The 24,890-nt window shown below is 43.7% G+C and overlaps 1 protein-coding gene and 1 pseudogene across 3 annotated transcripts in view; both read left to right on the top strand.

Moving 5' to 3' along the window:
• dop1a (DOP1 leucine zipper like protein A) overlaps nucleotides 1–24,890 on the top strand; it is a 296,966-nt gene that overhangs the window by 124,564 nt on the left and 147,512 nt on the right. For all 3 annotated transcript variants that reach the window (XM_080200297.1, XM_080200299.1, XM_080200298.1), the window contains 3 exons: nucleotides 9,103–9,333; nucleotides 11,791–12,400; nucleotides 23,013–23,287. In XM_080200297.1, coding sequence (XP_080056423.1) covers nucleotides 9,103–9,333; nucleotides 11,791–12,400; nucleotides 23,013–23,287 — 1,116 coding nt within the window. The remainder of the gene's footprint in view (nucleotides 1–9,102; nucleotides 9,334–11,790; nucleotides 12,401–23,012; nucleotides 23,288–24,890) is intronic.
• LOC145350883 (large ribosomal subunit protein eL37-like) lies at nucleotides 15,927–16,216 on the top strand (annotated as a pseudogene).

A 24,890-nucleotide genomic window follows, 5' to 3' on the forward strand; every position in this document is an offset into this window, starting at 1 on the left:
TTGATAGGATTAAGGGTTATGGGGAGAGGGCGGGAATGTGGAACTGAGCCACGACAGATCAGCCATGATCTTATTGAATGGCGGGGCAGGCTCGAAGGGCTAGATGGCCTACTCCTGCTCCTATTTCTTATGTTCTTATGAGTAGAGGGATATGGTGCCCAAAAGAGAGTAGGGGTTTTAGTTCGGACAGGCAGCATGGTCAATGCAGGCCAAAAGGCCTGTTCCTGTGCTGTAATTTTCTTCGTTCTTTGTAATTAGGAGAGCAGAGAGGAGATATGAGAAAGCACTGGCAAATCCTAAGAGTTTCCACAAGTATATCAATGGGAAGAGGATAACTAGGGAAAGAATGGGGTCCATTAAAGACTAAGGGGCAATTGGTGGGTGGAGCCAGAGGACAGTGTTAAACAAATACTTCACATCTGTTTTCACCCAAGAGAATGATAATGAAGGTATTGAATTCAGGGAGAGAGTGCAAGGTTCTTGAGTAAATTGACACGGGGAAGGACAAGATATCGGAGTTGTCAGCAAGCTTAAAAGTGGACAAATCTCCGTGTCCAGATGAATCGTGTCCCAGGCTGCCGTGGGAGCCAAGGGTGGAGATTGCAGGGATTCTGACACAAAAATTTTTAATTCCTCTTTGGCCGTGGGGGAAATGTCAGAGAACTGAAGAACAGCTAATATGGGTCCGCTTTTTAAGAAGGGTTGTAAAGATAAGCCAAGGAACTACAGACCAGTGAGTCTCATGTCAGTGGTAGGGAAAGTATTGGAGAAAATTCTGAAGGAGACCATCTATCTCTACTATAGTCAGCATGACTTTGTCAGAGGGAGCTAATTAATTTGATTGAATGTTTGAAGAAGTGACCAGGTGTGTAGTTGAGGATAGATCAGTTGATGTCGTCTATATGGATTTCAGTAAAACCTTTTGAGAAGGTTCCACATGGGAGACTGGTAAATAAGGCAAATGTACATGGTATACAGGGTAATTTGATTGGCTCAATTATGGGAGACAAAGTGATGACAAAAGATTATTTTAGTGACTGGAAGCCAGCGTCCAGTGGTGTATAGCATGGAAACAGGCCCTTCGGCTCAACTTGTCCGTGTTGCCTTTTTTTAAAACCCCTAAGATGGTCCCAATTGCCTGCATTTGGTTCATATCCCTCTATACCCATCTTATCCATTTAACTGTCTAAATGCATTTTAAAAGACAAAATTGTACCCACTACTATTACTACCTCTGGCAGCTTGTTCCAGACACTCACCACCCTCTGTGTGAAAAAATTGCCCCTCTGGACACTTTTGTATCTCTCCCCTCTCACCTTAAATCTATGCCTTCTAGTTTTAGACTTCTCTACCTTTGGGAAAAGATATTGATTATCTAGCTGATCTGTGCCCCTCGTTATGTTATAGACCTCTATAAGATCACCCCTCAGCCTTCTACGCTCCAGAGAAAAAAGTCCCAGTCTATCCAGCCTCTCCATATAACTCAAATCATCAAGACCTGGTAGCATCCTAGTAAATCTTTTCTGCACTCTTTCTAGTTTAATAATATCCTTTCTATAATAGGGTGACCAGAACTGTACATAGTATTCCAAGCGTGGTTGTACCAATGTGTTGTACAATTTCAAGATGACGCCCCAACTCCTGTATTTAATGTTCTGACCAATGAAACAAGCATGTTGAATGTCTTCTGCACCTGTGACTCCACTTTTAAGGAGCTATGAACATGTAACCCTAGATCTCTTTGTTCTGTAACTCTGCCCAACGCCCTACCATTAAGTGAGTAAGTCCTGCCCTGGTTCAATCTACCAAAATGCTTCACCTCACATTTATCTAAATTAAACTCCATCTGCCCGTCATTCGTCAGCCTGCTAACCCAATTGATCAAGGCCCCATTGCAATTGGAGATAATCTTCTTCACTGTCCACTATGCCACCAATCTTGGTGTCATCTGCAAACTTACTAACCATGCCTCCTATATTCTCATTCAATTCATTAATATATATGACAAATAACAGTGGACCCAGCACTGATCCCGGAGGCACATCGCTGGTCTCAGGCCTCCAGTTCGAAAAACAACCCTCTACAACCACTTTCTGGCTTCTATCATCTTCATGCTGGCATCTCCACATTCTGTCATCAAACCAATTTTATATCCATTTAGCTACCTCACCCTGGATCCCGTGAGATCGGAACAAAGTGAATGAGCTGGTGGCGCAGATCAGCACAAATGGATATGATCTGGTGGCCATTACAGAGACGTGGTTGCAGGGTGACAGGGACTGGGAGCTGAATGTCCAGGGGTATCAAGTGTTTAGGGAGGATAGACAGGAGGAAAAAGGGGGAGGGGTAGCTCTGCTGATTTAAGGATAGTATCAGGGTGGTAGTAAGGGAAGATATAGGCGCCAAAGAGCAGAACGTGGAATCGTTGTGGGTGGAGGTAAGGAACAGCAAGGGAAGATGCTGGTGGGTGTGGTCTATGGGCCCCCAAATAATGACCTGGAGGTGGGGCGGGCTATAAATACACAAATAAATGATGCGTGCAGGAATGGAATGGTGATAATTATGGGGGATTTCAATCTACATATTGATTGGTTGACCCATGTTGGACATGGTGGGCTTGAGGAAGAGTTTTGGAATGCTGCCGGGATAGTTTCCTTGAACAGTGTGTGCTGGAGCCGACAAGGGAGCGAGCTATCTTAGATCTGGCGTTACGTAATGAGGCAGGTAGAATTAGGGACCTTGTTGTGAGGGATCCGCTTGGGAAGAGTGACCATTGTATGCTGGAGTTTTTGATGCAGATGGAGGATGAAAAAGTAGGATCCCAGACCTGTGTCCTTTGTTTGAACAGAGGGGAGTACGATAGGATGAGAGAGGAATTGGCGAATGTAGATTGGGGGAGCGGATTGGGCGGTAGGACTGCTGAGGAACAGTGGAGGATCTTTAAGGAGATCTTTCTTGGTGCTCAGCAGAAATTTATTCCGATGGTAAAGAAGGATCGTAGGAAAAGAGATAATCAGCCGTGGATAACGAAGGAGATAAAGGAGAGTATTAAATTAAAAGCTGATGCGTTTAGAGTGGCTAAAAGTAGTGGGCGAATAGAGGATTGGGAGAGGTTTAAATATCAACAAAGAATGACAAAGAAGTTGATAAAGAAAGGAAGGATAGACTATGAATCTAAGCTAGCGCTAAATATAAAAAAGGATAGTAAGAGTTTTTATAAATATATAAAGAGGAGGAGGCTGGCTAGGGTGAATGTTGGACCCTTAGAGAATGAGAGGGGGGATTTAGTGGTGGGGGATGAGGAAATGGCTGAGGCCTTGAATAAGTTTTTTTGCTTTGATCTTCACGGAGGAGGACGCGAATAGTTTGCTGGGTATTAACGATGGAAAGATGGTAGGAGTTGAGGACTTGAATGAGATCATTGTCACTAGAGAGGTAGTGCTTGACAGACTAGAGGGACTGATGGTGGACAAGTCCCCAGGACCGGATGGAATGCATCCCAGGGTTCTGAAGGAAATGGCGGAGGTGATAGTGGATGTCTTGGTGATTATTTTCCAAACCTCGCTGGATTCCGGGGAAGTGCCAGAAGATTGGAAAATGGCTAATGTTACGCCGCTGTTTAAAAAGGGTAGCAGACAAAAGGCAGGGAATTATAGGCTGGTTAGTTTAACGTCTGTTGTTGGAAAAATGCTTGAATCCGTCATCAAAGAAGAAATAGCGAGGCATCTTGAGAAGAATTGTTTGATAGAGCAGACACAGTACGGATTCATTAAGGGGAAGTCGTGTCTGATGAACATTGGAATTCTATGAGGATGTGTCTAGTGCGGTGGACGGAGGAGAACCGGTGGATGTGGTGTTTCTCGATTTTCAGAAGGCGTTTGATAAGGTGCTGCACAAAAGGTTGTTACAGAAGGTTAGGGGGCATGGAGTTGGGGGTAAGGTGTTAGCGTGGATAGAGAATTGGCTGTCAAATAGGAGGCAGAGAGTGGGTGTCAATGGGTGCTATTTGGATTGGCGGTTGGTGACTAGTGGAGTGCCCAAGGGATCGGTGCTGGGGCCTCAGCTATTTATCATTTATATAGATGATCTGGAGGAGGGAGCTGAGTGTAAGGTGTCGAAATTTGCTGATGACACAAAGATAAGTGGAAAAGCAAATTGTGCGGAGGGTGTAGAAAGTCTGCAGAGGGATCTAGATAGGCTGAGCGAGTGGGTGAGGACCTGGCAGATGGAATACAAGGTTGGCAAGTGTGAGGTTATCCACTTTGGCAGGAATAATAGTAGGAAGGACTACTACTTACAGGGCGAAAAGCTGCAGCATGCTACGGTGCAGAGGGACCTGGGGGTCCTTGTGCATGAGTCGCAAAAACCCAGCCTACAGGTGCCGCAGGTGGTCAGGAAGGCAAATGGGATGCTGGCCTTCATAGCGAGGGGGATTGAATATAAAAGTAGGGAGGCCTTGCTGCAACTGTACAGGGTACTGGTGAGGCCGCAGCTGGAGTACTGTGTGCAGTTTTGGTCGCCGCACTTGGGCAAGGATATTTTGGCCTTGGAGGGAGTGCAGAGGAGGTTCACTAGGCTGATACCGGAGTTGAGGGGGTTGAGCTATGAAGAGAGGCTGAATAGACTGGGCTTGTACTCGTTGGAGTTTAGAAGGATGAGGGGGGTATCTTATTGAGACATATAAGATGATGAAGGGGATGGATAGGGTAGAAGTGGAGAGGTTCTTCCCGCTCAGAAAGGACAGCAGGACTAGAGGGCACAGCCTCAAGATAAGGGGGGTGCAGTTTAGAACAGAGTTGAGGAGGAACTTCTTCACTCAAAGGGTGGTGAATCTCTGGAATTCTCTGCCTGTTGAAGTGGTGGAGGCTACCTTGTTAAATATATTTAAGATGCGGGTAGATAGGTTTTTGGTAGGCAAGGGAATTAAGGGTTATGGGGAGAAAGCGGGAAAGTGGAACTGAGCCACTTCAGATCAGCCATGATCTTGTTGAATGGCGGGGCAGGCTCAAAGGGCTAGATGGCCTACTCCTGCTCCTATTTCTTATGTTCTTATTTGACCTTATGCAACAATCCACCATGCGGTACCTTGTCAAAGAGCTTGCTAGAATCCACGTAGGCAACGTCGGACTGCACTGCCCTCATCTACCTTCTTGGTTACCCCTTCAAAAAACTCAGTTAAATTTGTGAGACATGATTTTCCACTCACAAAGCCATGCTGCCTGTCCTTAATCAGTCCTTGCATCTCTGAATGCCTGGAGATCCTGTCTTTCAAAATACCTTCCAACAACTTACCCACTACAGATGTGAGGCTCACTGGCTTGTAATTCCAAGGCTTTTCTCTGCAGCCCTTTTTAAACAAAGGCACAACATTTGTCATCCTCCAATCTTCAAGCATGTTACCTGTGACTATCAATGATCCAAACATCACTGCTGGGGGACCTGCGATTTCCTCCCTGGCCACCCACAATGTCCTGGGATACACTTCATCAGGTCCCAGGGATTTATCTACCTTGATGTGCTTTAAGACTTCCAGCACCTCCTTTTCTGTAATATGTACACTTCTCAAGACATCACTATTTCCCCAAGTTCACTAACACCCTTGCTTTTCTCAACAGTAAATACTGATGAGAAATATTCATTTAGAATCTTGCTCATCTCTTGTAGATCCGCACACAGATGACCTTGTTGACCCTCAAGAGGCCCTATTCTCTCCCTCGTTACTCTTTTTCCCTTTATATATTTGTAGAAGCTCTTTGGATTCTCCTTTGCCTTATCTGCCAAAACAATCTTGTGTCCCCTTTTTGCCCTTCTGATTTCTCTTTTAACTCTACTCCTACACCCCCTATACTCTTCAAGGAATTCACTTGATCCCAACTGCCCCTATGCATGTCATATGCCTCCTTATTCTTCTTGACCAGGGCCTCAGTATCCTGAGTCATCCAGGGTTCCCTACTTTTACCAGCCTTGTCCTTCACTCTAACAGGAATGTAGTTACCCTGAACCTTGGTTAACACACTTTTGAAAGCCTTCCACTTACCAGATGTCCCTTTGCCTTCCCACAAACTTCCCCAATTAACTTTTGAAAGTTCCTGCCTGATACCATCAAAATTGGCATTGCCCCAGTTTAGAATTTTAACTTTTGGGCCAGACCTATCATTCCCCAAATCTATCTTAAAATTAATAGAATTATGGTCATTGGTCCCAAAGTGATCCCTCACTAACACTTCTGTCACCTGTCCTTCCTTATTTCTCAAGAGGAGGTCAAGTTTTTTCCCCCTCTCTCGTCAGGCCACCACATGCTGAATGAGAAATTCCCCCTGAATACACTCAACAAATTTCTCTCCACCCAATCACAGGGATCTGTGCTGGGTCTATTACTCGTAATTTATATAAAGAATAAGGAGGCATATGACATGCATAGGGGCAGTTGGGATCAAGTGAATTCCTTGAAGAGTATAGGGGGTGTAGGAGTAGAGTTAAGAGAGAAATCAGAAGGGCAAAAAGGGGACACAAGATTGTTTTGGCAGATAAGGCAAAGGAGAATCCAAAGAGCTTCTACAAATATATAAAGGGAAAAAGAGTAACGAGGGAGAGAATAGGGCCTCTTGAGGGTCAACAAGGTCATCTGTGTGCGGATCTACAAGAGATGAGCAAGATTCTAAATGAATATTTCTCATCAGTATTTACTGTTGAGAAAAGCAAGGGTGTTAGTGAACTTGGGGAAATAGTGATGTCTTGAGAAGTGTACATATTACAGAAAAGGAGGTGCTGGAAGTCTTAAAGCACATCAAGGTAGATAAATCCCTGGGACCTGATGACTCTGTGGAGGATAGGATTACTAAGTTTGCAGATGACACAAAGATTGGCCAGGTGGTTAACAGTTGACTTGGGCTATAAGAAGATATAGACGGAATAGCCAAATGGACAGATAAGTAGCAGATGAAATTTAACCCTGAAAAGTGTGAGCTGATACACTTTGGAATGAGTAATTTGACACAGAAGTATTCAACGAACCATATGACAAGTTCTGTGCAGCAAAGGGACTTTGGTGTATTTATCCATAGATCTCTGAAGACAGAAAAACATGTTAGGATAGGGAAATAGGCAAATGGGGCACTTGCCTTTATCAACTGAGGCATAGATTACGGAAGAAGGGAGCCATGTTGGAGTTGTGTAGAACCACAGTTTCTAGGCCACAGCTGGAAAAGAGTGTGCAGTTCTGGTTGGCACATTATAGGAAGGATGTGATTACACCGGAGGGGCTGCAGAGGAGATTCACCAGGATGCTGCCTGGGATGGAACATTTGAGTTAGGAAGAAAGATTGTATAGACTTGGGTTAATTTTATTGGAAAAGATGGGGGCGACCTGATCAAGGTGCACAAGTTTGAGCGGCATGGGCACAATGGATAAGATGCAGCTATTCCCCTTATTTTAAGGGCCAGTCACAAAGGGGACAAAGTTCAAAGTGAGGGGCAGGAAGTTTTTTAGGGGGGGGGTGGGTTGCGAGGAAAAACTACTTTTACCCAGAGGGTGGTAACAGTCTGGAATGCATTACCTGGGAGGGTGTTCAAGGCTAGTTACCTCTCATCCTTTAAAAGTACCTCAATGAGCACTTGCCATGTTATAATATTCAAAGCTATGGGCTCAGTGCTGGTAAATTGGATTAGGTGGGAGGTTTGCAGACTCAATGGACCGAACGGCCTCTCTTGCATTGCATGATTCTATGGTTTCAAAACCCAATGAGAATTAGTTTCATTTGCACAAGGGCTTTGGTGATCTCCCAAAGATTAGTAATTGATGCTTTTGACCCTTGATTGTCCAGCTGTGTAGACTTTAGTTGTCTTTAAGGTGACCCATATTTATGATAGCCTGAATTCTTGAGGAACATTGATATTCACGAGTGTTTACTACATGCTTATGTGAACATAATTTGTTTTACAAGCTTGTTATAAGGAACTTGAGTTCTATGGACATTGACTGTCATGGCGAGTGCTAGAGTTGTGTAGTACCTTTATTTTACTTCCAAGATTGATGTAAAGTGCAACAGTTTGTTTGTGAAGACTTGAAGTAATGGCCCTTTTAAAGTTTATTACTTTCTGATACTGGAATAGTTCTGCACCAAAAACATGCTACTGGTTTATCTGGGATGTAGAATTAAGACCATTTCTCTAAACAATCTCCTTGCCCAATACCTCTGCCATTTGAAGATGATAAAGATTTGATATACTCTAAATGTTTGGGATCTCTGTTTAACGTAGGATCTATCTTGGTTGAAAAGTTCTCATGGAAGGCCATTGACCTAAAATGATGGGCATGATCTTATCAGCTCACTATCCCGATCAACTGGTGCAGTGAACTGGTAAGATTGCATGTGAGGCTAAAATCCAGTTCATGCTGGGCACAGGCCAATTGGCTTCGCCGGCCCTGTTTTGCTGGTGATGCAAAGCTGATTTGCATGGGATTGAATATATCGCTCTGGCGAGAATCACTGCTGGTCTCCACCCGCAGAGACCAGGCGTGATGGCCTGGTGGGGGGAATTGGAGGCCATTGTAGCCCCAGGTGGTCAGGAGCATATCTGGGCAGTGTCCACCTGGCACCCTGGCAGTACCTGTTGGGCACCATAAATATGCCAGGGCAGTGTTATGGGTGTGAGCTGAGTGCAGGTGGGGTTATGACTGGGGTTGGGTTGGATATGCACAGTGTTTATGCAGGAGGAGTTTGCAAAGTGGAGGGGCATAAGGAGTCCACCAAGGGACTCATTAGAAGTGTACTGTTGCACCGATGCTGGTGATCCCTTTATTGTTAACGGGAGAGAACACTTAAAATTTGTTCGGGAAAATTCCACCTGTTAATTCTTATTCTCTCCTCATAAATGCTGCCAGCCTTGCTGAGTATTTCCAGCATTTCAGTTCATAATTTAATATATTTATAGTTGCATTTGCTAATTGCATTTATTTTGGAGATAAAATCAGTATTCCTGTTTAAAACAGCAACTATTAATCCACCAGTTTGTTTCTGCTATGTCTGCATAGTCAGTTTGAATGCAAAAAGACCTTGAGGGTAATATTACTTTTGCCTGTGTTGCACTTATTCCCATTAGGAGACCTACATTGAGATTCAAACTGAACATTTGCCCCAGTTGTTGCTACGGATGATATCTGGTCTGACAAGCCATCTACAGGCTTTATGTCTCTCTGAACTCACTGACTGCTTAAAACTGTGCTCGAAAATACTGAGTAGAGTGCAGCCACCCTTGTTGTCACCTGGGGCAGAGTGCAAATTGCATTTTCCAGGAAATGCCAGCTTTGTCCAACAGAAGGAAGAGAAAAAGGTACACTTTTCTTTTGTGATTTGATGTAGTGTTAATTAAGTGTTACTTTGTTTTTAATTCATTTAGTGGATATGGATGTCGCTGACTATGCCAGCATTTATTGCCCATCTCCTTTTACCATTGAGAAAGAGGTAGTGAGCTGCCACCTTGAACTGTGGTATAAGTACATCCACAGGGCTGTTAGGGAGGAAGTTCCAGGATTTTGACCCAGCAACAATGAAGGATTGGCCAAATATTTCCAGGTCTGGGTGATGAGGGGAACTTGCAAGTAATGGTGTGTCCAATGCCCTTGTCTGTTTAGATGGAAGCAATCATGAGTTTGGATGGTATTGTCTAAGGAGCATTGGTGAGTTCCTTCAGTGCCTCTTGTAGATGGTACACACTGCTGCCGCTGTTCAGCAGTGGTGGAGGGAATGTGGCACCCCATTCATAAACAATCAAGTGGGCTGCTTTGTCCTGGATGGTGCAGATCTTCTTGAGTGTTGTTGGAGCTGCACTCATCCAAACAAGTGGAGAACATGCCATCACGCTTCTGACTTGCGCCTTGTAGGCTTTGGAGAATTTGGAGGTGACTTAGGGTGAATCCCTACCATCTGACCTGCTCTTGTATCCTCAGTATTTATATGATTAATCCAATTCAATTTCTGATCAAATGTTGGAGATTTTACCTTTTTTTCCATTTCGTGACCCCATTATCCAAAACAAATACAAGACATGTCATGGTTAGATACTGAACTATGAGCAGGATTAAACTAAGGACCGTGGTCAACTCCCTGACATTAAAAATTCTACAAATGATATTTCAAACTAACTAAATAGAACATTTACACCTTAAGATTTTCTTACCAATTTTCAGGAACAGAGCAGGAATCCAAATGGTTTCCCTTTTGCAACCAACCAAACTGGCAGTGGGGCTGATGGTAGCAAACTTCATAGAATCAAAGAAGAATCAAAGAACCCTACAGTGCAGAAAGAGGCCCTTCGGCCCATCGAGTCTGCATCGAACACAATCCCACTCAGGCCCTACCCCTATATCCCTACATATTTTACCCATTAATCCCTCTAACGTACGCATCCCATGACACTAAGGGGCAATTTCTTAACGTGGCCCATCAACCTACCCGCACATCTTTGGACTGTGGGAGGAAACCGGAGTACCCACAGGAAACCCACACGGACACGAAGAGAATGTACAAACTCCACAGAGACAGTGGCCCGAGCCGGGAATCAAATCCAGGTCCCTGGAGCTGTGAAGCAGCAGTGCTAACCACTGTGCTACCGTGCTGCCACCCTTCTTGCTCTCCCAGTTGAGAGATTTAATACCTCAGAATTTTCCTCCTGGTTGGATAGATCAGCAACTGAGTAAAGCTGTTAAGCTCTAAAGAAACCACAAGGTATCTTTCTATGATTTCTTTGTTTTATTTAAGGGCAGGGTATATCTGGAAGGAGCTTCTATTTTTGTTAACACATTTTTATTGGAAGAGATAAAATATTTGACAGAATTTCTTTCATGGGTTATGTCCCAGATCGTCATAGAAAACATTGCAGAGGGTGATGCGGGAGGGGAGGAAAGGATAAGAAGGAGAATGGAACATGTGATTTTGGAATAGTTTGGTACACCAGCTGGGAAACCAAATTTTAGGTTCAAAGTTAAAATACTGCAACTTTTTAAAAAATTCATTCATAGGACATGGGCATCAATGGTTGGCCAGCATTTATTGCCCATTCCTATTTGCCCTTGAGAAGGTGGTGGTGAGCTGCCTTCTTGAAATACTGATGCAACTAAGTGGCTTGCTAGGCCATTTCACAGGGCAGTTGAGAGGCAACCACATTGCTCTGGCTCTGGAGTCACATGTAGGCCAGACTAGGTAAGGACGGCAGATTTCTTTCCCTAAAGGATATGAGTGAACCGGATGGGTTTTTCTGACAATCAACAATGGTTTCATGATCATCAATAGATTCTTAATTCAAATTCAAATTCCACCACTGGGATTCGAACCAGGGTCTCCAGAACATTAATTGAGTTTTTGGATTAATTAATACTACTAGGCCATCACCTAGCTGCCTCAAGTCTGAAATATAAACAAAAACTGCTGAAAATACTGAACAGAACGCTGCCATTTTTTGCTCAAGTTATTATTTATTTGTCAATTATACTGGTGTGGTTCTGTTTGCATCGTTTCCATGTGGGCAAAACCAAGAAAGAACATGCTGATGCATATAATTATTTGTATAAATGGAAGCACTTCAAGGAAAAATGCCATCTTGTCCCTTTAAGATCTTAGCTGTATAACTTTTGCAGTGACATGTCTCATCTTGATACAGTTGAAGTATCTTCCAATGAACTCTTGCGTTTCAGAAATGGGGTTTTAGAATATTAATTTTCATTGCAGAGTTGAATCAATTGGAATCATTACCGTTTTTCTTAGGATTTTCATCTTTCGTCTTTTTAATTAGGTTTCATCAGTCAACCTTGGGGCTTCTGGTGATGTGTTTGAAGATGGTGAAAATCCTCCTAGCAGTCAGTCGTCTGAAAGTGGTTTCACGGAATTTGTGCAGTATCAGGCAGACAAAATTGATGATATTGACAAAGTGCTAGGTGAGGGTCAGGATTCAGGGTCATTGCCACAGGGCAGCACTTCTTCAGAAGTAGAAACTGCTTCCACTATTGGGTCAGAGGACACTGTGGTATCGATATCACAAGCAGGTAAAGTGGCTGTGCCTGCGGGGACTTCTGCTCAAAAGACAACAATGCAGTACTGCCTGGAATACTTTGAACAGTTTTTGACACAGTTTATAATTCTTTATATCATTCCCAATGAAGTTATTTGCCAGGCATTTGCAGTAGGATTCCATATGGACCTGTGCAGAAGCCAGGTGGAGGACCATGAACTTAGCGGCAAAGGCGATGCAACATTTCAGGCAACAGAGCAACTGCAGAATTCTAAAGATCACAATCATGCATTCGCTGCTGCCTGTCAACTTTTTTTTGAGTGTTCCAGCTTTCCTGTTTACTTTGCGGAGGGAAATCTAGCCTCTTCACCTCAAGGCAACAAATCAGAAACTGGTAAGTTCTCATGCATGCAAAGTGAGAATATGTTTTTATGCTATTCGACTATTGTACGAAAATGTTCCTTCTGAGTAGTGAACTTTCACCTAATTGTTTCCAATTGTATAAACTGCAATTAGTGTTTGATTCAAAGTGTTAACTCTACATCACTTAAGAGGAGATTAGAAAATTTTCAATTGTGGAATTGTTACAGTGCAGGAGGAGGCCATTTAGCCCATCGTCTCTGCAAGGCTTTCTGCAAGAGTAGTTCACGTAGTGCCATTTCCCTGCTTTTCCAGGTAGCCATTTCCTCTTGAGATAATAATTGAGTCCTCATTTGAAAGCTACAATTGAAACAGTTTCCATAACACTCAGCCAGTGCATTTCTGATCCTGATGACTTGTGTAAATCGTCATCCTCAGGTTCTCTATCCTCCCAACAATGGGAATGGTTTTTCACTATCTACCCTGTTCAGTACACAAAATTGATTTGTTTGTGCATTCAGTGCACCTTGACTGTAACTTAGTAAATAAGCTCATCTGTTTCTACCCAAAATAAATGGAATCAGTTAGGACAATATTACAGGCAATTTTGAAATTAACATTAATACAAACAGTTAGCATTTTGGACCCATTTATGTCTGTTTCAAATATGGTTATTTTAAGTGGCAATGACTATATGAGACAAAATGCATTCTGTATTTCAATTATTACTGTTATTCCTTCAGGTGGTGACTGTGAGCGCTGGATTGCTCATGTTTGAGTTATTTATAGCTGAGATTCAATTTACATTATTGCTGAATAATTTCAATTCTCCAAAAAGGCACAAGGTCTGTAAGATCAGATAGATAAAACAATGTAATATCTAACCAAATGTAATTTTTCTAGAACATATTTGTGAAGAAATATTTTCTGCTGATTGTCATAATTTTATTTGTTGAAAACATTCACTGATTACACTGTGATTTTCTGTTTAGTTAAGCTGCTTGCAATACATTCAACAACTTAATTAAAATAGAGCAGCTTGAATTTTAGGCAAGTGCAGTAAACAAACTTTGAAGTGCAACAGAACTTCAGTTTGCACGAATATTCAATTTCATTAAAGTTGTTAGGGAGATGGTAGTCATATATTTGGTTATGTTATCTGATTATAAGTATCCATGTGCCTATCTTATTTGTGCATTTAACTTCTTGCTTTTGCTGTTATATTTCTCTTTTCATGTCTCATCTGAACACACTGTCATAACACTGCTCAGGCAGAGTGCTCTGTAGCAAACGTATGAAAATTGTGAAAGTAACTGCAGCATCAAGAGATTCACTAATGCACAGGAACCATATGCACAACCCTTAATGCAGCAATTAAAAGAAACCTGATGTAGATAAATGAACTCTGAATTTTTAAACCCCAACCGGCGTATTCCAATGATGAGTCGAAACAACCAATGTCGAGCAACATAGAAACATGGTTAATAAACTTCCAGCCAATCTAATTTTCAAAAATATAGGGGAAAGCTGTCAACTGAAGATATGCTGCTGCCATCAATTTGAAAAACCCAGCAGGGCTGTAGACGAGGAGTAACTATTCCCTCTCTATTCTAATGTGAGAAGTCACTAATTCTTTAGAAACCATGGCAATTAATGCTGACCTGTTACTACCGAATGAATCAATTAAAACAAGTGGTATTGATCCTGCCTCCAAAAAGAGATCTCATACTTGGCAACAGATGGTGTAATATTTTAGGAATATTGGATTAATAAAGTGGCACATAACATATACATATAACATGAGAATAATCACACACAGGTCCCTTATCCCTGTATGCACTGTGCTGATCAAATGAAGGTTAAAATCTTTTTTTAATTTAGTTTATTAGTGTCATAAGTAGGCTTACATTAACCCTACAATGAAGTTACTGTGAAAATCCCCTAGTTGCCACACTCTGGCACCTGTTCAAGTACATTGACGGAGAATTTAGCATAGCCAATGCACCTAACCAGCGCATCTTTTGGATTGTGGGAGGAAACCGGAGCACCCAGAGGAAACCCACACAGACATAGAGAGAACGTGCAGACTCTGCACAGAAAGTGTCCCAAGCTGGGAATTGAACCCGGATCCCTGGCACGTTGAGGCAGCAATGCTAATCACTGTGTCACCATGCCACAGTGTTCATTTGTTCATGGAATTTGAGAGTCATTGACAACACCATTGCTGTTCATCTCTAATGGCCCTTCAAAGGGCGGTGGTGAAAGAAAATCTTGAATTGTGCAGTTCATGTGACGTAGGGTCATGCATAGTGCTGTTAGGTAGGGAGTACCAGGATTTTGACCCAGCAACACTGAAAAGAAACAGTGATATATTTTCAACTCAGGATGGTGGTAGACTAAGTGGAACTTTCAGCTGTGATTGTGTTCCTGTGCACTTGCTGTCCTTGTTCTTCTAGGTTGGATGTTGCTGTTGAAGAAGCCATGGTGTTTTGTAGGTAGAACTCTCAGATGCTACAGTATACAATTATGAGTAAACGAAGGTCTAAAATGGTAGGTGGGGCACTAAGCAAGCATTTTGCTTTTCCTTGCATTTTGTTGGACTTCTAGAATTTTGTTGGAGTTACATTCAAGATAAGTGGATCACATCCTGACATGCATCTTTTAAATGGTGGAAAGGCTTTGGGGAGTTAGGAGTTGAGTTACACATTACCAAATAACTAGTTTCTGACTTGCTTTTGTAGTCACTGTATTTATCTGGTAGGTTTCTCACTTGTGGTGACCTTTAGGATGTTGATGGTGGAGGATTTGGTGATGCCAATGCCATTGAATGTCAAGGGGTGGTAATTAGAGTCCCTCTTGTTGCTGATGTTTGGCGCTAAGTCACTGCCCTGAGGATTTCCTGAAGTTATGTCCACAAAGAACAGAGAGCTCGATAATTGCTGAATTTCAAGATCATCCAGACTCTGGATATAGGCATCAGTACAATGAAAAAGTTAAAGATAGCAAGAATGAAGATGAAAGCACTCAGCAGAAGACAGGATTGGAACAGTAATAATGGCAAATGAACTGAAGGAATGCCAGGAGCTTCAGGTGTGACTCAAAACATCTTCTTCATATGATGAACTGCCCAGAGCCTAAAAGCAGGTCTTCAAAGTGATACATAACATGCACAATTGTGAGGCTAAAGAAGGTGACAACAATCAATCAGAAGGGTACTAGTCGCAAGGAGCTTTAGTTTGGCGATTGCGTGTCTCAGATGCAGACTCATTGAACTGTGTAATTGCTTGTATATTGACAATATGTGGAACAAAATAAAAACAGAAAATGCAGGATAAACTCAGGTCCGGCAGCATCTGCGGAGAGAGAGAGACAGAATTAAAGCCTTAGCTCATATTGACTTTTTATTTTATATATCCATGTTATCTTGCTTTAATTGGATGTGGAACAGCTTGGTTAAAATGTTACCTTCATTCACTTAGTAGTGAGGATCAAAGCAATATTGAAGGGTGTGGAAGTCTGCTAGTTTTAGGTTTGGTGTTGACAACAAATTAAAGGTGTTAATGACAAAGGGAACATCTTCATTTGGTAAAAGGCAGAACAAGACCCCCACCCTTTCTCAGCGATGTGGGGCTAAAGCATTTCATCTACAGAAAACAACCTGCAATAAATGTGCCTATCTTGCTAAGGGAGGAAGTGTAACTGAAGTACTAAGACCACAAGGAGAGAAACAACTGGTATAGTCTGCATGAGGTGCCTGAAGGTTGTGTACTACCAATTCAGGAATGGATTTGGCGAAGGGACCACCCTGAAGCCCCAATGTCCCACAGTGGCTTCTTCCTGCAATGCATAAACTACCACCATATCTACACAAGTAAAGCTATGGTTTGGATATATTAAAAAAGAGTAGTGATTCCATACAAAATAGCTGGAGCAAACCACTTTATATCAGTACTGCTGTAATCTGCAGTGAGTTAACCTTGCTGACGAGTAAGTCTTTTATAAAAAAAAGGCACAAACGGAACTGGGCGTGGAACATGGTAAGATAATTGTTTCTGGAAAGTCAGTGGATCTGCAGTTTATTCGATCATGCATTCCTCTAACAGTGCCTGATATTTCTGATTAGCATATTAGGGAAATAAAAGTGACATCAGGTGATAATCAGAGAAGAAAAAATTGCCTTAAAGGTATAGACTATTTGCTCACCATTCTTGTCAAAGATTAATATTCCTGCTAAAAAATTTGGGCATGGTTGGTGAATAGTAAATGAGATTCATAGAAGAGATTAATGCAAAGTGTGAAATCTGTGAGAAGCATTGGAGGATGACACCACATTCTAATATAAGCCTTCCATTGGCGTGTGACTTTGGGTTGCGATCATGCTTTAGTTTCTGACCACCCATGTAGAGTTGCAATGACATTATGAATATGTTTTAGAGAAATTCAATGCAAGCCACCAAGTGCTACAGTAGTCCGTCAACTTTGTCACATTTTAAAGGGTCTGAGCCAAGGCGCAGAAGGATGGGGCTTGTGTGGCACAAGAGATGTCAAGCGTGGATGAAATTACGAGGTGTAGTTGTTAAGCAGTTAATTTGCTATGTATTGAACAGCATTGGGGATAGCACTTAACCCTATTATAGTCTGTTGGCCAGTCTTCTCCAAGCATTTTTCCCTAGTCTGAGATGGATTCCAAATCATTTGTAGCACAGGAACGTTTCAACAACTGAGCTCACCCAGCTCTAAGCGTAGACCAGCGTGCCACACTTGTGAAGTCAAGCAACACCACACATATCTTTGTTCTTTTGGAAGCCGTTTTTGATATAGATATAGCTGAGTGCCAGAACTAGATCATGTGCTGTGCCCCTTGTGGAAACCAGCTTGGTTGACATTCAAGATAGTCTCCACCTCCAGAGATATACATTGCAGAATAATTTGTACAAAGATCTTGAAAGTAGTGAAATTGGTTGATAGTTAGTCGCTAGTGTGAGATTTTTTCTGGGTTTTGGTATGGCACAACGTTAGGAGTGAATTTGAGATAATGATTTTTGTGTAGAACTGAACCAGCCAGGCGCAAGCACAAGGGCCAGATTGTTTCATGACTTCTGGTGCAATGATGTCATATCCCACTGCTTTACTACATTTCATGTTGGGCTGCTCCAAGGCAGCAGATCAGGTTCCAACACTTCTGACTGGAATGAATGAAATTGAGCCTTGCATTGTTTCCTCCCATCTGGCATGACATACAGCATTGAAAGGCTTGATGAAGTAGTCTGCAATGGCAGAGTTAAGAACATAAGAACATAAGAAATAGGAGCAGGAGTAGGCCATCTAGCCCTTCGAGCCTGCCCCGCCATTCAATAAGATCATGGCTGATCTGTCGTGGCTCAGTTCCACCTTCCCGCCCTCTCCCCATAACCCTTAATCCCCTCTCTTATCAAAAACCCATCAACCCGCGTCTTAAAAATATTTAGCGAGGTAGCCTCCACCACTTCAACGGGCAGAGAATTCCAGAGATTCACCACCCTTTGAGTGAAGAAGTTGTTGCCCAGCATCTGGTCCAGTTTAAGCGTACACTAACGACATGAAGCACTAGGCTACTCTCGAACATCCAAGAGCAGCCATTGTACGACCCATCGCGTGTATGCCCCTCGTTGGACAACAAGGCGGACTAACTTAAAACCTGTGAATTAAAAGAAAAAAACATTAGTATCATTCCACATCCTTATACATTACCAGGGACGTCCCAATGCTAATGAACCTTATTTAAAACAATCTCCTATATCCTCCCATCTCCGACCCACTCATGTGCCTGTCTAAGTAACTCTTAAACAACTCCAGCGTGCCTGCCTCCACCACCTTGCTTGGCAGAGCATTCCATACCCCCACTACCCTCTGTGAAAAACCTCCCTCTAATTGTAGCTGTACCTCCCTCTAATTTATAAACCTCCCTCTGTTATACCTCTCCCCCCTCACCCTAAGCCCGTGGCCCCTCATACTGTGCGTTTCTAACATAGGAAATAGCTTACCTCTGTTTAGTCTATCTATACCCTTCATAATCTTCTATACCTCTATTAGATCCCCCCTCAGTCACCGTCTTTCAAGGGAAAACAGCCCCAATTTGCTCAATCTTTCCTTATAACCCAGTCCTTCCATACCAGGCAACATCCTGGTAAACCACCTCTGCACTCTCTCCAGGGTCTCCACATCCTTCCGGTAGTAAGGCGACCAGAACTGGACACAGTACTCCAAATGCGGCCTAACCAACGTTCTATACAACTGCAACATTAGACTCCAGCTCTTACACTCTATACCCCTTTCTATAAAGGCTATACCACAGGCTTTCTTCACAACCTTCTCCACCTGTACTGCCACCTTCAAAGACTTGTGCACTTGCACCCCCAGGTCCTGCTGTGTTTCTGTACTCTTTATAGGCTTACCCTTTATCATATAACTCCCCCCTACATTATTCTGGCCAAAATGCATCACCTCACATTTATCCGGATTAAACTCCATTTGCCATATATCTGCCCAATATACCAGCCTGTGTATATCCTGTTGTATTGCCAGACACTGCTCCTCACTGCCCGCCAATCCAGCCATCTTAGTGTCATCTGCAAATTTGCTGATCACACCACTTACTCCCTCTTCCAAGTCATTTATATATACTACAAAAAGAAGAGGTCCCACTACTGAGCCCTGCGGCACACCACTAGTGACAGACCTCCAGCTAGAAAAGGACCCTTCCACTACTACTCTGTCTCCTCTTAGCAAGCCAGTTCTCAACCCATCTAGATACCTGGCCTTGTATCCCATGAGCCTTAATCTTTTCAACCAACCTACCATGAGGGACTTTGTCAAACGCCTTACTGAAATCCATATAGACGACATAAGAACATAAGAACATAAGAAATAGGAGCAGGAGTAGGCCATCCAGCCCTTCGAGCCTGCCCCGCCATTCAATAAGATCATGGCTGATCTGTCGCTGCTCAGTTCCACTTTCCCGCCCTCTCCCCATAACCCTTAATCCCCTCTCCTATCAAAAACCCATCAACGGCTCATCCTTCGTCGACTGTTTTTGTCACCTCCTCAAAAAATTCTACCAGATTCGTAAGGCAAGACTTCCCCTTTACAAAGCCATGCTGCATATCCCTAATCAGATCGCAACGCTCTAAGTACTCATTCATCCTATCCCTAAGAATCCTCTCCATCAACTTGCCTACCACTGACGTCATACTCACCGGCCTATAGTTACCAGGGTTATCCCTCCTACCCTTTTTAAACAACAGTACCACGTTCGCTATCCTCCAGTCCTCTGGGACCTCACCTGTGTCCAAAGAAGAGACAAAAATTTGCGTCAGAGGCCCAGCAATTTCATCTCTCGCCTCCTTAAGCAGCCTAGGATAAATGCCATCGGGCCCCAGAGATTTATCAGTTTTAATGCTATCTAAAAGCCCAAACACTTCCTCCCTCGTAATGGATCATTCCTTCAACTGGTCTACAGCTCCCTCGAAGACTGTACCAGACATCAAGCCCCTCTCCTTCGTGAATACCGATGAAAAGTATTCATTCAGGATGTCCCCCGTTCCCTCGGACTCTAAGCACAATTCCCCTCCTCTGTCCCTGAGAGGACCGATTTTTTTTTTTCCCCTAGCCACCCTTTTGTTCCTAACATAGGAGTAAAATGCCTTTGGATTTTCCTTAATCCTACCTGCCAAAGCCATTTCATGCCCCCTTTTTGCCCTCCTAACTTCCCTTTTGAGATCCCTCCTACTGTCTCTGTACTCCTCCACCGCTCCCTCTGTTCCCAGTTGCTTAGACCTAACATACGCCTCTCGTTTCTTCCTGACCAAGTTCTCAATATCTCTAGTAATCCACGGCTCTCTAATCCTACCTTTCCCATCCTTCCTCTTAACCGGTACGTGTCTTTCCTGCAACCATTTCAGTTTTCCCTTGAAAGATTCCCACATGCCTAACGTGGACTTGCCCTCCAACAGCCTACCCCAGTCTGTATCCCTAAGCTCCTGCCTAATCTGGCTGTATCTAGCCTTCCCCCAATTTAGCACCCTCCCCTTAGGGCAGCACTCATCCCTTTTCATTAGTATCCTAAATTAGACAGACTTGTGGTCACTATTAGCCACATGTTCACCTACTGCAACCTCAACCACCTGACCTGGCTCATTGCCCAAAACTAAATCCAGTATAGCCCCCTCTCTAGTCGGGCTATCTACATACTGGTCCAAGGACCCTTCCAGCACACATCTTACGAATTCCTCCCCGTCGGAAACCCCAGCTCTAGGCACCTTCCAATCCACCCCAGGGAGATTAAAATCTCCCACTGCAACAACCCTGTTCTTCCTACACTTATCCAAAATGTCTCACGTATACCCTCTTCCACTGCCTGCAGGCTGTCGGGCGGTCTGTAGTACACCCCTAGCATAGTAATCGCTCCCTTCCTATTCCTCAACTCCACCCACAGAGACTCAATTCCTAACCCCTCTACATTATCCTCCCTCTGCACCGCTGTGATCTGCTCCCTAACTAACAGCGCCACTCCCCCTCCCTGTTTTCGACCCTCCCCTGTCATACCTAAAACACTTATACCCAGGAATATTTAGTTGCCAGTCCTGTCCTTCCTTTAACCACGTCTCCGTCACTGCCACCACATCTAAATTCCTTGCAAGCATTAAGGCCTTAAGTTCATCCGCTTTACCCGCCACACTCCTCGCATTAAAACAGATGCACTGAAGACCCACAGGCCCACTCGGATCATCCTCCTCCTGGGAGATTTTTGTCTCATCTAGACTTGCCCTGTCACCCAACTTGCTCCTAATCCCAGTGCCTGTTGAGCTATCTGTCTCCTCCCCACCCCGCCTCCATATTAGTTTAAACCCTGCTGAAACACTCCAGCTAACCTCCCAGCTAAAATATTTGTGCCCTTCCCATTTAAATGTTCCCCATCCCACTTGTACAGGTGCCCTTCCCTCACAAAGACTTCCCAATGTTCTACAAAAGTAAAACCCTCTGTCCTGTACCAACCCTTCAGCCACACATTCAGCTGTAGCATCTCGTTATTCTTAGCTCCGCTATTACTGGGCATTGGCAGCAGCCCAGAGAATGCCACCCTGGAGGCCCTGCATCTCAGCCTGGCCCCCAACTCCCTGAACTGCCTACGTATATTCCCCCCCTGCTCTTCCTTCCCACGTCCTTCTCTCCTGTGTGTATAATTACATCAGCCTGGGTCCCTTGGCCCTTCAAAATTCCCTCTACCCTCTCCGACACATCCTGTACCCCTGCTCCAGGGAGGCAGACTACCATCCCGCTTTTGCCCACAGAACCGCCTATCAATTCCTTTAACCCTCCCATTCCCCCACCACTATCTCACATCCAGCCCCCTTCCTTCCCCTCTGAGGCATTCTGGTCTTCCTCTCTTGCCCTTTCTACTCCAGCTGTCACCTTACCCCTGATATTTTGGGAGACTACCTCTGGGGTAGTCTTAGTACCATGACTCCTCTTTTTCCCCTTCCTAACAGTAACCCACCCATCTCCCCACAAGGCTCTGGGATCTCCACGTGACCATGGTTCCTATTCGTTATTGCCTTGTTCTCCCTGACTGAAAATAAATCTTCCAGACGCAGCTCTAATTGCCTAACCTGGGCCCTCAAATGTTGCAACTCCAAACATTTGGTACACGTGGACTTTCGGGAGAAGGATGGGGGTGTTAGTTAAGTCGGGCAGCATAGTCGGTGCAGGTTTGGAGGGCCGAAGGGCCTGCCCCTGTGCTGTAATTTTCTTTGTTTTTTGTTCTAATGTATAAATTCTGCTAGTAATCATCATGAATATAAGAAGTCACTTTATCTTGTCATAAAATGCATTTTCATTGTAAATCTAAAATCATTGAACCGTAGATCACCACAGCACAGAAACAGCCTTTTGGCCCATCTTGGCTGTGCTGGACCATTTTTCTGCCTAGTCCCCTGGACCATATCCCTCCATACCCCTCTCATGCATGTACCTGTCCAAGTTTTTCTTAGAAGTGAGCCCGCATTCACCACTTTGGCTTAAAAGATACTTAAAAGGTATTAAAAGAATCAGGAAGCACCAAATGGCTGTGGTGCTGGGCCAAGCGAAGCTTTCAAGACAGAGTTTTGTTGTGTTGTAATCTTACTCTTAAAGATCTAAGAACTAATTGTTATGTGAATCTATGGTGCCACATTCATGGTAGTGCTGGAGTCATGTAACCATATATCCATTTATCAATGCACTTGCCTCATGGCGAATTGTGAGAAATACATTTGATGAAGCTTCAACATTTTGAGTCTAGAAGCCAAAGCATAGATTTATGTTAAATAAGGTCATTCAGGGGTTTGGAGCTAAGATGATGTTTCAGAGGAATGTTAATATCTTTATGCTGATTTTGCGTAAGTAGCACACTTTAAGTATATTACTTGTACATTGCATATTATTTCTCTGCAGAAGGGAGAAACTCTAATATTACCTGGCCAATTGTAGGTGAACAAGATTACTTGTTCCTCGTTGTATTAGCATCACATGAACAGTTAAGATAATGTACCTGACAACTTGTTGTGTCATCTTTCAGTTTTTACATCATTCATTTGGTAATCTTAAAATTTTAATTTTGATTTCTTTAGATTTTGATCAGGTAAAGCCCCCAATCTGGCTCCAGACTCTCATGACTGCCTGCTGTTTTGCCAGTGATTTCAGCATTCAGAGTATTGCCATTTCACTGGTGCTAGACTTAGTTGGTTTAACTCAGTCAGTTGCTGCTGTTAGTGGAGAAAACCTGAACCATCTTGAGCCAGCACAGCCCAGGAGTCCAAGCCAGGGAACAGTGGCTGTCGTCATCATGCCACCACTTACACAAGGAAACCTCAAGTATATGACTCAAAATACCGAATTTTTCAAGGTGAGTACAGTAAATACAAGGTGAGAACTAGTTTTGGTAAAAGGTCACAACCTGAAACAGTGACTCAGTTTCTCGCTCCACAATGATGCATTAGGTTGGCTGCTGAATATTTCCATCATTTTCTGTGTTTATTACTTAACAATACACTATTACTTTTGCATATGTGGATAAATATATTCTACAGATTGTAAAATGGATTCACAAATGAGCAGCTACCGTTTTTTCCTAATTTGAAAATCTTGTTAGAGTCTGGATAATTGGTTAATGCCTTGAACCTATAAATGTTAGGAAATTACTGCCTTGCATCTCTTTCTGGCTGTGAACAGTGAGACACAGAACACAGTAATACAGATGCTTTCTGTAAAGTAGTGGGGCAATAAATGTCTGCAAGAAACTTGGGGGGGATTCTCACATCCTGCTGCACGGATTGTGTAGCACAGTGGGCTGGGAGACTCGAGCAGAGGCCGATTTGCGTATTCCCCGCTGGGAGCCATTGCTTCCGTGAGTCTCCAGCAGCTGGATTTCTGACACTGTCAGCTCCATGCCAGAAATCGCCATGGAGCTGGGTCGGGCACCAGCGGATGAGGGGTGCCCCCTAGGCATTGCCAGCCTGGGGGTATCAGCCTTGGCCCCTGGCATTATCCAAGGGGCAAAGTGCCAATGCTCAGGGAGCACCTTGGCACTGCTCACCAGGTAGTGCCAAAGAGGTAGGGTCTCTGGGAGACCGATTGGTGTGGGTGGGGGTGGGTACCGCTGCCATTTTGCACTCAGGCTGAGTGTCAGAGGGAGGGAGATCAGCGGTCGGGGCTGGATATCAGATGGTGGGAGGGGATTCAGCCTGCTGGCCGGGTTGGGGCTGTGGGGAGGGTGGTTGGGGCTACCAGGAACAGTTTTAGGGGAGGTGGGCACCTCCAGGTGGGCCAGGGGTGGGGGCAGTGGGGGGGAACGATGCAAGTGTTGGGCTGGCCAACGATGGGGGGGCCGACAGTGTGGCCTACTGCGCATTCACGAATCTCGGCACTGACAGATTGGTACGTGCACAATGGCCCGCTCAACACTATGCTGCTGGCCTCACTTGCGGAAATAGGCCCTGCCCACTGACTTTCAGTGTGATTTACATCGTGCACTAAAGTGAAGCTCCCACTGAAAAAACCTAGTGTGCTTTACTCCAGATTTTACATGAATCTGACACTTAGAATTTTTATCCCCCACTGGAGTGCAGCATTGAACAGTTGCAAATTGTCCAGTAAGCTAGCCCATTGATTTGGAGAGCTTATCCAGTTGAACTTTTGAATTGAAATAGTCTGGTCATAACTGCTTTTGTTATGTTCACCTTAATGTGAAAAACAGCTTAACAATTCATATTTGGCATTATTTCATGAGTTTGTGGAGCTTGCTATCAAGGAAGCATTGGTGTGAACGACATGAATATCTTGTCTAAATTACAAAGGAATGCTATTGTGCATTCCTGGGAGTTGTAACTACAAGGCATAGGACAGCAAAAATTGGCTCGTGTATAGATAATCCTGTTCTGATAACTTTTAGATGTGGCTAAGATGGCTGGATCCAACACAGCATCTATGAAAAATACAAATTTATAACT

The sequence above is a fragment of the Carcharhinus amblyrhynchos genome, chromosome 12 (genome assembly GCF_965287045.1).
Source record: "Carcharhinus amblyrhynchos chromosome 12, sCarAmb.v2.hapA, whole genome shotgun sequence".
Classification (NCBI taxonomy): domain Eukaryota; kingdom Metazoa; phylum Chordata; class Chondrichthyes; order Carcharhiniformes; family Carcharhinidae; genus Carcharhinus; species Carcharhinus amblyrhynchos.